Source organism: Branchiostoma belcheri, unplaced genomic scaffold (genome assembly GCF_001625305.1).
Source record: "Branchiostoma belcheri isolate BF01 breed outbred unplaced genomic scaffold, Haploidv18h27 scaffold95, whole genome shotgun sequence".
NCBI classification, from domain to species: Eukaryota; Metazoa; Chordata; class Leptocardii; order Amphioxiformes; family Branchiostomatidae; genus Branchiostoma; species Branchiostoma belcheri.
This window is the reverse complement of record NW_017804631.1, coordinates 1078863-1095393: the sequence shown is the minus strand read 5'-3', so window position 1 is coordinate 1095393 and position 16531 is coordinate 1078863. Positions and strand designations below refer to the sequence as shown.

Below are 16531 nucleotides of genomic sequence, written 5' to 3'. Positions count from 1 at the left end.
CTCCATCTGAACAGCGGTAAATCTCGTAATCTTTCGATACCTACAGTGTTTTAGCGTCATCACGTCTGTCATACATGCCTACGGAGTGCCTACGGGTGCCAACTATCGCTGCATGAGGCTTTGTTTTATTTATTCCAACATTTAATCACAAGACGTGGTGACGGTACACACCTATTTTTATACCGTCACCAACGCAGAGAGCAATGTAACGGTACTCATTTTCACCTGAATGAAGGGAGAAAAGTCGTGTGAAGTGCCCTTCCCAAGGTCACAAGATCGGTGGCATAGCAGGGTTCGAACCCGGGACCTCTTGGTTCTGAAGCGAACGAGCGTTAAACAATCATGCAAACCTGGATTTGTATGTGCGACCTTGATTCTATAATTGGAATATGTTGTTTTAGTATGATTGAAAGGCAACAAAGGGTCATTAAAAGATGAGAAATTCGTTCATCTATGAAACTCACTGGGTCGCCCTGTGAGTCGCTCTATGAAATTAAATGAGTTGCTCTGCGGTCGCAGCTTCTAGTTGAAAAATGGTGTAAACAGGTATAAATCTTTGAACCGTTCTTCCCCTGCAGTTTTCAAATGTTTTTATATCCCTGACGGTATACAATGCCCACGGAGTAGAAGTAAAAGCTTTTTTGAATGGCAATTTGCCAAGCATCCCGCAAGGTAAACTTAAGAAAATACCAGCTAGACAGATACAGAAGAAGATGCAATGAAAGAAACGGAAACACAAAAAGACACCACCAGCGGCTACAAAGTTACTATAGTTGTTCCATTCTTTATCAAAATTGTAAATCTGTAAAATTGTAAAAATTGTTTGACGTTTATGTGTACACAACTCAAAACTGGGATAGAACAAGTACCAGTAGTATAGTTGCCCTTGTCCGTGCACTTCTTAAATGAAGCACAACTTACAGGTAGAAGTTTACTTTCTGATGATTTGTAATTATGGTTTACTGACCATGAATAAAGTAGCTAAACGTTATACAAATTATGCAAACATTAAAGAAACAAAAACTGTACAAAATTCTAGAAAATTCTTAAAAACATTGTACAAAACTTTATACAGTAGATTTTGCAAGTTTGACGTTCCCGTAGCCCATGAAAAGGCCAGGATTTGACTCTGAAAACATGGCCAACAGTTTTGTGTCGCTCGCAGAACCGTTTAACTCAGTACCACACGCGTCCCACGCTTGTGTTAGCTGCTCCTCGGCGTAGGCTGCTTCTCTACTGTGGTGGTGTTTCGAACCCTTGCCGCCGCCATTTTCGAAGCCGACCTTCCCGTCGTGCCACAGGAACGTGGTGATCACGTGGTACAGCAGCACGAGAGTTCCCGTGATCAGGATGGTGATGTTGATGATCCAGGCCATACGTAACGTCTGTCCGGATCCAAGAGAACAGGTCACTGGTATCTCGTGAACGATGCACACGAAAGAATCATAGATGTTTTCTAAACGATGTACGGGGCACAGGCAATAGTACAAGAGGAAGAAAATGAGCAAGAGCATTGTGACAACCTCTCTGAGACGGTAGTATCTCGTGATAGTGCTTCTCTCTCTGACTTTGAACTTCAGTTCTGGAGTCGCAGGACGCTTGCCGTGTGTAGTTTCTTTCAGATCCGTTAGGTGGCGTGGCTCGACTTTCTTCAAGTAGACCTTTTTCTTGGAGGAGTGATGACTTCGGCTTCGCCTTTTGCCGAGTAGCGCTGCCTTCAACTTTTCCGCTGCGAATATATCCCACAGAAGATGCGGCAGGTAGCACAGAACCGCCTGTATGAAGAAGGCCAGAGGGATCAGGTACTGGTTCAGTGGTCCGTCTGGTCGGGAAACAGGCGGCTGGACAGAGCTGGACAGACAGGACGCCTCCGCAAACTGGGCTGCGTGGAGAGCGTACAGACTGCAGTTCTGCGGCCGGCAGTAGGCGGCGTAACACTTAACACCAGGTGGTCCTGTAAAAACACATGCAAGATCATGAAGTAAGCTTCTACAAGTTCAACGGACAATAAGTCACTGCCTTGTCTCAATTTCACGGACAAAACCGGACAACATTCTTATCTTATTGCTCTGCTAGGTCATTGCTATTCAGACGCACGCGCCCGTATTTTTTCTTCTGTCAAGATCGCTTAGCACAAAAGTCTTTTGTCCTTTCTCACGAAAATATTTGCATGTTGGTTCTGTTTCAGTGCATATCAACGACTGTCCACTCAAAAAGACACGCCAACAACCCTGGCGTTCTGAAGGTCGAGGACACGATGGTCAACATTGACGGTAGAACGGTAGAAGTTTTGCATGGTGTACAAACTGACTAATAAAACTGGTGGACGTCCCAACTACTAAGTACCTAATACCAGCCCAGAAGAGAACAAGAAACAGTCATGCATTCAAGTAGCAGAGTACCAACTACTAAGTACCTAATACCAGCCCAGAAGAGAACAAGAAATAGCCATGCATTCAAGTAGCAGAGTACCAACTACTAAGTACCTAATACCAGCCCAGAAGAGAACAAGAAATAGCCATGCATTCAAGTAGCAGAGTACCAACTACTAAGTACCTAATACCAGCCCAGAAGAGAACAAGAAATAGCCATGCCTTCAAGTACCATAGTTATCAACCAAGGATTGAGGTGTTCAAGAATTCATTCTTTCCTAGAACTATTGCAGAGTGGAACTCGCTGTCACCAAGTACAGTATGGGCATTGTCATTAGATAGCTTTAAACAATGTCTAGATGTTCAAGGGCTAGGTGTAACAAGTCGATCGGTGTAATGTAGCCAGCTGCCGCCGCGCCACGTGCCTGCGAAGCTGGTGTGTTACGCCGAAAGGCGGTTATACCGGCTATACAGATACAAATACAGTATGTAGACCGGCTACCGTGGGTAGAGTTTGCTATGTACAAATTGTGGGATTAAAGGGGAATTATGTAAGGTAAAATGTTTCTCTGTTACTCCCCTATAACTAACTCAATACACTTAACCCCAATGGGGCATGGATATGCAATAAAATGCATTGCCATTGTCATTGTTTAATTTAATTGCCATCAATTGTTTAATGACTAGTCATTGTAACAATCGTTTCATCAACTACATAACTGCACATTAGATTTTTCTATCATTAAGTATAAGCATTTAGTATACGTGTCAGGAAATGTTGCACTACATTATAAACGGTGGTAGTACTTAAACGTCACATGCTGTAATTTCGCACGCCAAGCCATTCATCAACTATATAACTCAGCACATTAGATTTTTATCAACTACGTAAGTACTAGTATTTAGTATTAGTGTCACTAAATGCTGCCATACATTATATATAACCTGTGGTAGTGCTTAAGCGTTACACAACACTGCTATTTCGCCAAATGAGCCTTTATCAGTTATATAACTGTACATCATAAGTATAAGTATATATATTAACTGTACATCAACTGTATAAGTATATTTGAAACGGTAGTTACAACACTACGATTTCGCACACAGAGTCCTTAAGACCCGACTTCTCCAGACCCCCTAGCTTGCTAAGGTGTAATTTACGACTCCACTAGACGTGCCTAACAACACAATTTCGCGCCCTTATTAACTACATCACAAGTATAAGTATTTAGTGTCAGTATCATGAATGTACATTATAAACGGTGGTGTTTAAGCATCACAACACTACGATTTTGCAAACTGATGAGTCCTTAAGACCCGACTTCTCCAGACCCCCTAGCTTGCTAAGGTGTAATTTACGACTCCACTAGACGTGCCTAACAACACAATTTCGGGCCATTATCAACTATATCATAAGTATTAATATTTAATATTAGCGTCACAAAATGTTGCACCACATTAGAACCTGTGTCAGTGCTTAAGCGTTACACACACTGCTATTTCGCCAAATGAGCCTTTATTAGTTATATAACTGTACATCATAACTATCAGTATATATGATTAACAGTACATCATACGTATTAGTATCACGTAATGCTGCACTACATTTTAAACGGTAGTTACAACACTATGATTTCGCACACAGAGCCCTTAAGACCCGACTTCTCCAGACCCCCTAGCTTGCTAAGGTGTAATTTACGACTCCACTAGACGTGCCTAATAACACAATTTCGCACCCTTATTAACTACATCATAAGTATTAGTATTTAGTATTAGCGTCATGAAATGTTGCACCACATTAGAACCTGTGTCAGTGCTTAAGCGTTACACACACTGCTAGTGCTATTTCGCCAAATGAGACTTTATTAGTTATATAACTGTACATCATAACTATCAGTATATATGATTAACAGTACATCATACGTATTAGTATCACGAATGCTGCACTACATTTTAAACGGTAGTTACATACAGCACTACGATTTCGCACACAGAGCCCTTAAGACCCGACTTCTCCAGACCCCCTAGCTTGCTAAGGTGTAATTTACGACTCCACTAGACGTGCCTAACAACACAATTTCGCGCCCTTATTAACTACTTCACAAGTATAAGTATTTAGTGTCAGTATCATGAATGCTGCACTACATTATAAACGGTGGTGTTTAAGCATCACAGCACTATGATTTCGCAAACTGATCCCTTAAGACCCGACTTCTCCAGACCCCCTAGCTTGCTAAGGTGTAATTTACGACTCCACTAGACGTGCCTAACAACACAATTTCGCGCCCTTTGATGCGATTCTAACGATCGGTTGCTACAAACTGTAACAACAACAAAGCCTCGCCACAATTACCTGGAGCACCCTTCCCTTCCTTTACCTAATTGGCGAGGTAACCTCTTGTCCCAAACATTCTATTGAGAGACGGGCCCGGCTCCTAGAAACACCACAATTCAAACCTAGTCGCAGGTAGTGGCCGGAGCTGAGTACACAGCCCGTGTGAATGTTGTGTGTGCACAGTTGTGCCCTCGGAGCGGCTCTCGTCATAAAAGAATGAAGTTTGTGTGATCAAAAATACGTGCTCTTAAGACTGGAGGCTGAACACAGCTGAAACGGCCCACACAATGGGGAGGAAATGTCTTATATGAGTGGAGATTTGTCATGAATGCTTCTGTAATGAGTAATATGTCAGGATATGCCACGCTACTGTAAAGTTATGTCAACGATTTAAACGTTACAAAGTGGGAAACTATAACTCAACAATTATGATGTGTGTTACGCCGAAGGGTGGTTATACCGGATATACAGATACAGGTACAGATGATGTACTAGTAGGGCTGCGGACCGGTACAATGTACCGGTCCAATACCGTAAAAATCGTTTCGGTACAGGTCCAAAATACCGGATCATGAAGTAACGAGTATATACCGAAATAGCTAGTTTACACCATGTATATGACTAAAAATAGGTAAATCCTACCACAAAGACGAAAAATTAGCACTGGAAAAGACGTAAACACCGTCGATTGATTTGAGATCCTCAGTCTCACGAGACATCGCGAGAGTGTGGCTGATCCAGGGTTGTGATTGGTCAACAAACTCAAATCAGGTCAGAGGTCAGTCATTTTCCCTTCCCTCCAACACTTTATTATTGTTTCTGTGTCATGATTGAAAAAGTGAAGAACACGTGTTAATTTGTCAAATTGTTCAGGTACAGGTACAGGTCCGGACCTGTACCTAAACCTCTGTACCAGTACCTGTACCTGTACCTGATGTTACGTTTAGGTACGCAGCCCTATGTACTAGTAGTTTGTCATAATGATGATACAGGTAGTTAAATTTGGAATGGCATTTTGGAACAGGATGTTTTAAAATATGTCAGAATGCGCTACGGCTAGAGTGCAGTTACGTCAATGTTTTAAACGTTCCAAAGTGTGAAACTATAACTAAACAATTATATCATAGTTCAATGCTACATGTGGTATGTAACACTCTTGTGTTGGAACAAAAGTTTTAACTTTAAACACAGATGAACTTTCCTGACAGTTGAATTTTCTATACCACACACCCACGACTGGCCTAGGAATGCCCTCCATTATTCTTCTCAAACCTGTCTGCACGACAGATGCACCGGTGCCAAGCCAAATATACATGATCCTGCCAAATACATGACTCCGACAATACTTGGGGGTTCCCAATATACCTGAGACAATGGGTGCGAGGGATTAAGTCGTGATGTGGGAGACTAAACCTTAAACCTAACCTTAATCGTAGTCTAACCTTAACCCTAACTCTAATACCAACCCTAACCCTAACTCTGATACCAACCCTAGCCCTAAACACCTGAACTCTCACGTATGTGGCAGCGCAAGGATTTGGCTCAACACCGGGTGCCCTGAGTGTGTTGTTTCTGTGTTGTTTTCTCGCTGACCTGTGATCGCTTCCTGTTCCCCTCAGGCGAAAGCGTTGTACCGTGTCTGGTGCGGTCAGGTACCTTTACCTTTCAACACGGAATCCTAGCCCGGGTGCTATCCTCCGTACATACCTTAAAACCCCTGTCATACATAGCCGAATATGGTCTCTCAAACACTAGTACTACTGAACTCCATCCAACCATGGTTTGGGTGTAGAATGACTGAGTAGTAGAAAGTTAAGTATAACACTTTGATTGTAAATACATACTCAATTCAGAGGTAAGTCCGCAATGTGGTATCGCAATAATTTCAAAGTTTCAAAGGTTGGCTGTGGTCGGCCACTGTTCGGCTGCGCCAGGCGAATGTTTTAAAATAATTTTAAAAAGCTTTCGGGCGTGGACGGGAGGTTGTGCCGTGGTTGGCTAGTGTTCGGGAGTAGGTAGGCAGTGTTCTGAGGTCAAATTTGACTCAAATGTAACTCAACTTCGATTCGATTTGTATAGAAAAGTAGACCTGGCCTAAATCTGGTCAGACTGTCCCTTAAACTCAGCCAACCATGGTTGGTTGGTGAAATTTCCAAGCAGATCCTAGGGTGGCAAAATACAGTATAAAATTGGGCAGGCAGTATCCATTCGTCAGGGAGGGTCCATACGCCATCCCTTGGGTTGAATTGGAGATTATGGTTGGTGTTCGAGGGAACGCTCTAAAAGTGTGACAGGGGCTGTTACCTTTCACCATGGTACTGAGAATGGGCCATGCTCTCCCACATGTCACAGGGCCCTCTAACGTGTAATTAGGCATGGGAAGGTACCTTCAACACAAGGAGGGCTTCTATTAGTTCTAACTGATTTATACCTGCTTTCATTTCTTCCAACCTCTTCAGTTTTAATGTGTGTGGGAGTTGAGTGTCGGAACTTTAAGCCAATTATGTTAACCTTACACACGTTTACTAAATTATGTTTACTCCAAATCTACGCAATGCGAATGACTCATATTAACGAGAAATGTCTACTAACTGGGTTACATCTACATTCTTTCGTTTAACCTTTTTCTGAAAGGGTTTTTATAAGTGTGGGAACCAGCGGCGGAACTTTAAGCCAATTATATCACCACCTGTTTTGACGTTCTGTTACATATGTTTACTAAAGTGCATACACGTATACTCCAATGCATATAGGGAGGTATTATCAACCCAGAAAGGTCTCCTAACTAGTTTACGCCTATTTCCTCTTGCCCAGCCTCTTCAGTTTTAAGTGTGGGAGCTAGCGTCGGAACTTTAAGCCAATTACGCTAAGCTGTTTTGACGCTACCTTACACACGTTTACTAACACTGTAAATTCACTAAACTTGGTGATAATGAATGAATGGATGACCTTTATTGTACATTTTTGCTCATTGCAAACTAAGTACAGGTCACGGCAAATAGCGATGGTAGACTAAAATATATCTATAGCAAAACTACATATGTACAGGTTCTGCTTCTTCTCGCTTCTTAAGACAGTTGTAAATGTAAGAACAGATGGAGCTTATAGTACGAGGATTATCGAGTTTCATGAGGAATGTAGATTTTTTTCTATCTAAAAATCTAAAACTGGAGAAATAATCTTGTATACCATTGAAGAGAATATATCTTTCTCTCATTATATATTATATAGAGTACAGTCCACAATAAAATAACTCTCGTCTATATGAACTCGTTGCGTTACTTCAAACGTGGACTGAGTTTGTTTCTAGCTGTGGCGTCACTGTGTGTTTCTTTACCACGCTTCGCTCAAGCGTAACTATCCCAACAGTCCGGTAACAAGGTTAGTCTGGGTTGTGATAGCGGCGTTGAAATAATGTTAGTTCCTTTAAGATCTTTTCTAGGAACCACTAAGGAGGTTTTATTCCGCTAACCGCGCCTTGGGGTGGCGTGACAAGTCTTGGGGGTCCTTTTGTGCACCTTAAGGGGGGCGTGGTGCTAGTAGGGGGCCTTGGCTCAGGGAACAAGTCGTCTGAGGGAAAGGCTTACCGGTTGCAATCACGACACTCCAACCCGAGTTCCTACATGTCACTGTGATTTCACAAAGACTGTTACAGATACTCGTACTTTCCTCGGACTGTCAGGGATTGGAATTATCTTCATACCTGAAATCCCTGAGGCCTACAAGTTTAAGGAATCAGTCCTACTACACTTGAGGAACAATTAAGAGCCGCGAAAAAGCTTTATTTGAAGGAAAAGGCTGTGTTTGATCCTTGTGGGAGGTTGGTTCTGTACGTCACAGCCTGTTTTAAAATCCTACGGCATGTATCAATTAAAATAGGGCAGCCCACAAACGAGTATGAATGCGTCGCTTTCGACGCATGATGGCAGATATATAGATTTTGTGTCGCTCTGTACTGCTTTTTTTGTTCCTCTATCAAATTTGAGATAATCTATAGTATGTTGGTTCGGCTACCTGTCACACAGAGCGCCAGGTTGTACCTACACACGACAATAACTTATGATAACTACCAAGCAACAAGACATTTATTTACTAGCAGTATCTTAAGCACGTTATCTTCGCTCTCAGTCGCTGGCTTGATAAGGAACTTGTTTTCTTGTTCTGACGCCAAGTTTTGCGCCGAGAGTTTGACATACTGTCTGCGAAGTACACACACAACTGGTGCCAACAAAAACATTGCGCCTTTTCACAATAAGCCCTGGGTGTTCTGATTGTGGAGGAGAAGCTTAGAGTACTAGACCATAAAATCGCTTGTCGCTGGATTCCTTTGAAGTTACTTGAGTTATGCAATGTACGCGGAAACCTGCACGCTTGCCCTACTCATGTTGTACGGGTCTCAGTCGAGTCACTACCCTTAAAAGTGGACAGAGGTTGTTGAAAGAGGAACTATTTCAAGAGCCCATGCACCGTGCACCCCGCTTTCGGGTAGCGTGAAAAAAGGCATTCAAGTCGAGTTATTTGCGTGCTAACAATTACACAAAGAAAACCCATGCACGGAGTGTTTCTAAAATTGGAGCAGAATACATGTGAAAAGTCCAAGGCCAAAGCGTTCGCCACTCCCAAAAAACACTGACCTTTGTATTTTTTATCTTGTACCATGATAATCGCGACCACTGCAAGCGATACAAAGTGGACACTAAGTTGCAAAGTTGACACTGTAGCAATTAAGGCACACATTTATAACAGTGGGGGATTAACATGATTACCCACTCGGAAAAATGGCAGCGAATGGAGTCCGGAGTTCAACACTCTAATCTCTTGTCAACGAGTTCTCCTATCTTGTAATATTACAATAGTTACCGCCCCCGATTGGTAACAATGTGATCTGTAGGCTTATAATGATAAGGAAGACAACCCTATATATTGATAATGATAAATGTAGGGTGTTTCTATGGATACGGCACAGGGCTTTTCGCATCTGGATTTGGAGATACCGGAAAAATCACGTCGGACGCACGTGTCATACATGTACAATATATTGATTAGTTTTCATTCTCACTAGATAGTGCGACAATGGCATCAGTGGCATGCTTTGAACAATTTTGTGGAATGTAAAACTAGACTCAAATTGATTTTACAGGCCCTACCTCTCAGAAAAACACTTCGCTGTACTAGTTAGTCTTTGGTATGACTGAATTTAAAAACTGGGACGCACATATACACCAATCAGTTTTTATCCTAAGTAGTGTTACAGTAGTGATCATACTTATACTTTAAACCAGATTTTAAAGCGTAAAACTACATGTAAAGCTACACTTCATAACTCTTCTCTTTACGGCGAAGGACTGACAACACTTAGTAGTAATGTTCACATGAAGTGCCTGTTTAGTTCAATCATGTCGGTAAGATATTTGGATGTAAAGAATTCTGTAGACGTGTATTCAAAAGGGGCTGTTCACCGTAGACATATCTTACACCGCCCTTAAGCGTGCTGTGACACAAGCTGTGAAAGATTGACCGTTTTGTACTACGTTTCTGTAAACATTGCCCTTGATAATGTACGTAAGCTTTCACGCAAGCCTTGGTCTAGACTCTACAGGAACGACAGCCACACTTATACACAGACAGACATCAAAACTAGAAACATCTGGACTTGTGTATATAAGCATCCCAAAGCCATGTGGAGTGTGTCAATACCATTGCCAAGTTCTCTATAGTCTAACCTTGATTTCATGCTAGCTGTTATCTTTTACAAAATCTTGAGTGGCGCGCTCAAAGCTCTCCCTATTCGTGAGTTTCAATCATCTCACATTTAATTGCGCTATTAATTTGAAAATGACAAGTACATATTGGGCGAGGTAGTGCGTAGCCTATCCGAATGACTGTTGTTTACAAGGCATCAATCCAACCGCGCACCAAAAGTAACGTATTGGTAAAGTTAGCAAACGTCTCTAGAGGCCTTTGTACGTGTCTTAAAGACTACGGCATAGTAAGAACAGAAGACTTAGCGTTACAGATATGAATCTAAGACTTCTTACTAGCAAGGTAGTGCGCAACCTATCCCTATGACTGGTCTTTACAATGCCCTAATCCTAAATCGCGCCAAAAGTAACGTTTTGCCTATTAAGTACAAACGTTTGGCATTTGTACGTGTCTTATAGACTACGGCCTAGTAAGAACAGAAGTCTTACGACATGAAGATGTGTATGTGAGACTCCTTACCTGTGACTTGGAGCAGTAGGGTGACAGCGGTGACGCCGAACACCAGCCACACGGTCAGAAACTTCACCAGCCTGTCCATTCTCAGGTCCGTTCTGATGTCGCCCACGGAAAAACGTAGCGCAGGATTCAACCCTGGCCGATTCATGTCAGGTCCGACTCTGACGTTATACCCACAGTAAACCAGCGGTGTTTCCGACTGTCAGAGACTGTTTGCCGGCGTGGTTTGTCGGTATTCAGGGCGAGACGCGCGGATTTGGGACCTGACAGCGGCTCCGTGTGGTTGTGTAGGGTAACGCGCGGGGTTCTGGTGTATGCAGGACGACCGGTGGGGCATTGTTTGCACTGTTTGGTCAGGTTTGCACACAGTTTGTTGAAAACAGGTCGCGGGTGCTACACGGGGCCGCCGGAAGGAAAAACTCTGTTTGCCATCCATCTATCAAGGCGGTCGACGACCTTCGACCGAAGCTAGTGGGGTAGCAGAATTGCGCCAAAGCGTAGCAGAATTTCGCCAAAGCGTAGCGGAATTTCGCCAAAGCGTAGCGGAATTTCAAAAGTTGGTCTTGTGGTTAGGGTCGTAGAATACGGTAGATTTAGAATCTAGGTGGGGTCGTGTGGCGTAGCGGCAGCGTGCTCAACTCGGAACCAAGAGGTCCCGAGTTCGAGTCCTGACGTGCCACCGATCTTGTGCTCTTGGGAAAGGCACTTTACACGACTTTAATCACTTAACTCAAGTGAAAATGAGTATTGTCTGCCCTGTATTCGTTTCTATGTGCGGGACACAACACCAGCAAAAGCTGCCTCTGTTCCGCGTGTATTGCACTGTTGCAATTTCAATAAATCAAATTAAATCGACGACCTTCGATCGAAGCTACATGTAGTTCATCGACAAAGGGTAGCGGAATTTCAAAAGGTTGTCTTGTGGTTAGGGTCGTTATAGTTCAAATCCTTAGAAGGCTCCATTCATTTGGGGACCTTTGGAAAAGAACTTACAAGACTCAGGTGAAAATGGGTACCTAGTTGTGGTTAGGGACGCCCTCGGATAGGACGTCAAGTTGGAAGGTCCAGTGTTTGAGGAGAGCCAAACCTCAAGCACCCAAAAGAACCCACCACACGTATCTATAACTTTATAAGAGTGTGCCCGGGCTTGAGTACATCAAACCTATCAATTTGGTCATTAAACCTATCAATTTGGTCTCACACAGTTGGTACTTACTGCACATACTTGTTTTAACTGGTGCAGAGAGTATTACAGTCCACAGAAGTGTTGATTTTGTTAAGTCTGCGGCCTAAGCGCTAAAACGTACCGTGTGCGCCGATAACAGGATGTGCCACTGCCTCTTGGACAAATTACTAACCGCAAAAGAGCTTTTGAGTCGCGTAATTTTTCTAACATAACGTCATTTTCACTTTGTACGTGCGCTAGACATGCTGTCTTGTTGTACTTGAGAGCTTTTCTGTACTCTCCAAGCAGAGGTTTGGGGTTTGGCTACAAAGCGAAAACACTTGTTGGTGTAATGTTCTGTCAAACCAAAAGAGGTTGTGACAATCTTCATGCAAAAGCTTTATGCAATAACTTTTCTTACTAACTAAAAATTTAATTAAGTAACTATAAGCATTCACAATATCTTAGGCCATGTTGATTTGATTATATGGATGACATCCTCCGGGAGCCCCAAAACTGATGCGCGCGTGCGAATAAAAAAAAGTTTTGCAAAAAAAAAAAAGTTCTTTTCATTATGAAATCTACGTGGTCATGAGGGTTGAGCAAATGGCACAGAATATGGTTTGGCGAATAATCTAGTCTTCAAGTTCATTTCTTTACAGTTTCGTCTTTTTTCGTTTGATTTTGGCATTCTACGACATTGGTATGGTTTTTATTCATTTTTTTTGTAACTTATGGTATATTTTTGCTCATTTTGCAACTGTTTTGTACGATTTACAGTATGGTTGAAAACTTTTTTTTTTTGGAAACGGCCGAAAATTCATGCGCGCGCGGATGTCATCCATATAATCAAATCAACATGGCCTTATTGTAAAACACTGAACTTTACACTTATTGTTTAAAGTCAAACATGGTTTAAACGTTTCACAAATTTATTCCACAGCACAGATGCACAAAAATGTACCAAAGCAAAAAGCCAGCATCTTATAAACTATACGCAATGCAAATATAAGATACAACAAATTTACACCTTATGACTTTTAAAACCTGCTTTAACTGACAAATCTGTAACAGTTAACTGTCACTGTTGCATTTTCTATTGATTTTGAGCATTTTAGGCTGAGCCTTTTCTTTGTCAGCATTCCCTTCGATTCAAATAATTAACTAAATACTCAATTAGTATCTTTGTCTTGATGATAATCTTCGTGATTGAAAGTATGCAAATAATTGAAGCTGGCATTATACAAACTAGTTTTAGTCATAATTTTCTTAATGGTCAAAATATATACACATTTAAACTTTGCTCCATTGCACTTGCATTCAAGACATTTAAAGTAAAACAAAGAAAAAAAAACAACATACGAAGTAAAAACACAATGAACTATAAACATAAAACATCTACTAGTACGGCTCGAAATACTTTTTCTACATACCTGCACTGGTGCAGGCAACATGGAAAATTACCTGCACCAGACAAATTTTACCTGCACCACTTAGAATTTAAGAAGTATGGATCATACTGAAACTGTTCAGAAACTATTGCCATTATTTCTTTACACTTCATAGGTGGTAACAGTCAATGCAGCAAATAAAAATCCACATACACCTACAAGTATCTACATGTATAAACCCAGTACATGGCCCAGTGCAGGTTAGGTGCAGGTAGACATCAGAAATACCTGCACAGCTCCAATTTTTACCTGCGCTATTAAACCTGCATATTATGCAGATGGTAGTTCAAGCCCTGGCTATGGACAACTCAACAGTAACTGTTTGCAACAGTTTCACCTATTCATTGCACTGAAAAACACTTACAAACCTTTAAAACGTGCCAAAATCTATCACAAGTACCAACTGTATGCGCTTAATTCCATGAACACATAATTTGATAAAGGCATGGATTGGTTTCCATAAGTTTTCAAATTTTCTCAAATCTCCTTTTTTTGTATACTGGCTCTAAATGTAAAGACTTCTACTGACAATGGCCTTTGTATACTTATTTACATAGTATTGTCATGTACATTTGTACATTTTAAACATTAATTTTGTATTTTAGTGCTTGTTAAGGCACAGAAACACCACCATAATTGTTTTGAGTGTACACTGTGTTATAATTTAAGGCATGATTACAAACTTTAGCAACACCTAATCCCCTACACCAATATAGAGATTTGAAAAGGCACGATGGATTTTTGTCTTATTTCTTTTACTTAAGAGTCAGCTATATAACATCAGAGGTCAGTGCGTAATTTTGTTTATAAAATGTAAAGCTTGATACACCCATCCAACAGCTACTTCAGAGAGTTAAAATTTCAAACTGATGTGTTTCGGTGGTTTTCATGATGGCTAGCTATGCAAGACAGGAGCATTTGGGCTGCTGATGTGTTTTAAGTGGCAAAGGAGGAATGGCACTTAACGTAAGTCTGACGTAAGTGCTTTACCAGTTATGCAAAACAAACAACAAGGGTTAGGTTCAAATCCCAGCCAACTTCAGGAGTTCTGAACTGTGTTACAGATAACCCAGGCACCTATGTTGTAAAATATCAGTAAGCTTGTACGGCTTCTTCATATGTTCAAATATCCAGTTTTGTTAAAGAGGTCCCCACAACCATTGTTTACTTACCACAAAACAAATATTATCATCATTGATGACGTCAGCATACGTTTCAACAAAGCTACCTTTTGTGCCTTCAAGTTGAACTGTCTTCACCCACCTGCAAAACACGTTTCGGCCCCAGTATTTATAGTGTCACCATTGTGCTACCTTACACCACTGCAACAAAGAGATCTTTCTCTATCTCAGAGAGAGTACACAGATTAACATACATGTACAGTAGTGCTGGCTGGTTAATGAACTCTGGATAAAAGGCAATTGTGGTCATCTTTGCTTAGCGGGCCTTCAATGGGAGAATTTTCACCCAAACAAGTTCAGGGTTCGAACGGTCAGTGGACTCTGTAAAGTCTGACCCGCAGGTCATGCAACAGGAAATTGAGCAAAGTTTTGTGATAGTTGCACACGTGCCACATAAAATGGTGGCAATGCAGTCTTGTGGCTATTAGGCTTGCTGAAGGTTCTGGGTTCTGGGAAAGTCACTTTATATACCTATTTCCTCACTCAACTCATGTGAAAATGTGTACCTATCTTTGGTTAGGGTCATCCTCTTGGATACGGTGTAAAGACAAAGGTGGCAAGTTTGAGGAAAGCCACACCTCAAGTTGACGAACTCACCACACTTAATAAAAGAGTAGGGGTGTGTGGTTGAAACCTTATAGTCCAGTCTTACACAGCCTGTACTTATTGTACAAAAATAGTGTGTTATGTGTAAAGGTGGTTTCCAGGATAATTTTTTGGGAAACAAACAAAAAAAGTTGTTGTGGATCCATCTTGACAGTTGGTTCTGTCATAGTTTCACTGAAAATCATGTGACAGAAAAAAAATTGTTCAACTTGTTTGACTGTACCTTAACAAAGAAAAGTGTGGGGATTTTCATCCATGTGTTTGCAATTGTTGACACTAAGCACAGTTAAAAATGCAGGTAAAACTCACCTACATTATCAAAATATTCACAAAACAAATATTTTGCAATAGAAATGGTTTGTCAATTGTGGAGTGGTCTTTTTAAACAACAAGCAACTAACCAACCAACCAACAAACAAACAAACATACACATAAAATTTTTGTGCTTTTCCTGCACACCCCTTACAATTAATTCTTCATGGTTTGTTCCAGCCTGTACCACACTGGGCACCTGTGCAGCAGCGCCCTCATACTTTCAACAGCAGGTACTGCAGTGCACCTGTGCAGCAGCTCCCTCATACTTTTGACTGGAGGTACTGCAGGGCCATCTGGAACTGCACCAGTGCGTAACCATGACAACCGGTCTCCAGGAATGGCGCCATGAGGTCCTCCAGTAGCCTCAGTTGCGTGTAGAGGGAGAGGACTGTTGGGATGTGGGCCTCCAACAGAACCAGCATTAGGACTGTCACCAAGTCATCACAACCTAGGGGATGGCTGTCTGTAACATACATGGAGGAATGTCAGTTTATATCTGTGTTTGGAGAGTTAGAGGTAGACAGAGATACATGTAAAGAGAGAGAGAGAGAGAGAGAGAGAGAGAGAGAGGCGAGAGAGAGGGGCAGGGAGAGGGGAAGAGAGACACAGAGAGAGACAGACAGAGCGAGCATGAGAGATAGAGACTGTGGGGATGTGTGCCTCCAACAGAACTAACATCAGGACTGTCACCAGGTCATCACAACCTAGGGGATGGCTGTCTGTAACATACATGGGAGAATGTCAGTTTATATCTGTGTTTGGAAAGAGAGAAAGGGAGAGAGAGAGAGAGAGAGGAGGGAGGAGGAGGGAGGAGGAGGGAGGAGGAGGAGAGAGAGACGAGAGAGAGGAGGAGGAGAGAGAGAGAGAGAGAGAGAGAGAGAGAGAGA

At 41.9% G+C, this 16531-nt stretch overlaps 2 protein-coding genes across 2 annotated transcripts in view; both read right to left on the bottom strand.

The window, feature by feature from the left end:
* Positions 1 to 781: 781 nt before the first annotated feature.
* LOC109461684 lies at positions 782 to 11260 on the bottom strand. Its single transcript, XM_019758066.1, has 2 exons — positions 10930 to 11260; positions 782 to 1954 (listed from the first exon to the last, which is right to left on the bottom strand). Exons 1-2 carry the CDS (start codon positions 11072 to 11074, stop codon positions 1068 to 1070), a joined length of 1032 nt encoding a protein of 343 aa, XP_019613625.1. The 5' UTR covers positions 11075 to 11260; the 3' UTR covers positions 782 to 1067.
* A 1715-nt stretch (positions 11261 to 12975) lies between these two features.
* Positions 12976 to 16531, bottom strand: part of LOC109461710 — a 24881-nt gene continuing 21325 nt past the window's right edge. The window contains exon 17 of the mRNA XM_019758096.1: positions 12976 to 16107. Within this exon, the coding sequence (XP_019613655.1) occupies positions 15905 to 16107 (203 nt within the window). The 3' untranslated portion in view covers positions 12976 to 15904. The remainder of the gene's footprint in view (positions 16108 to 16531) is intronic.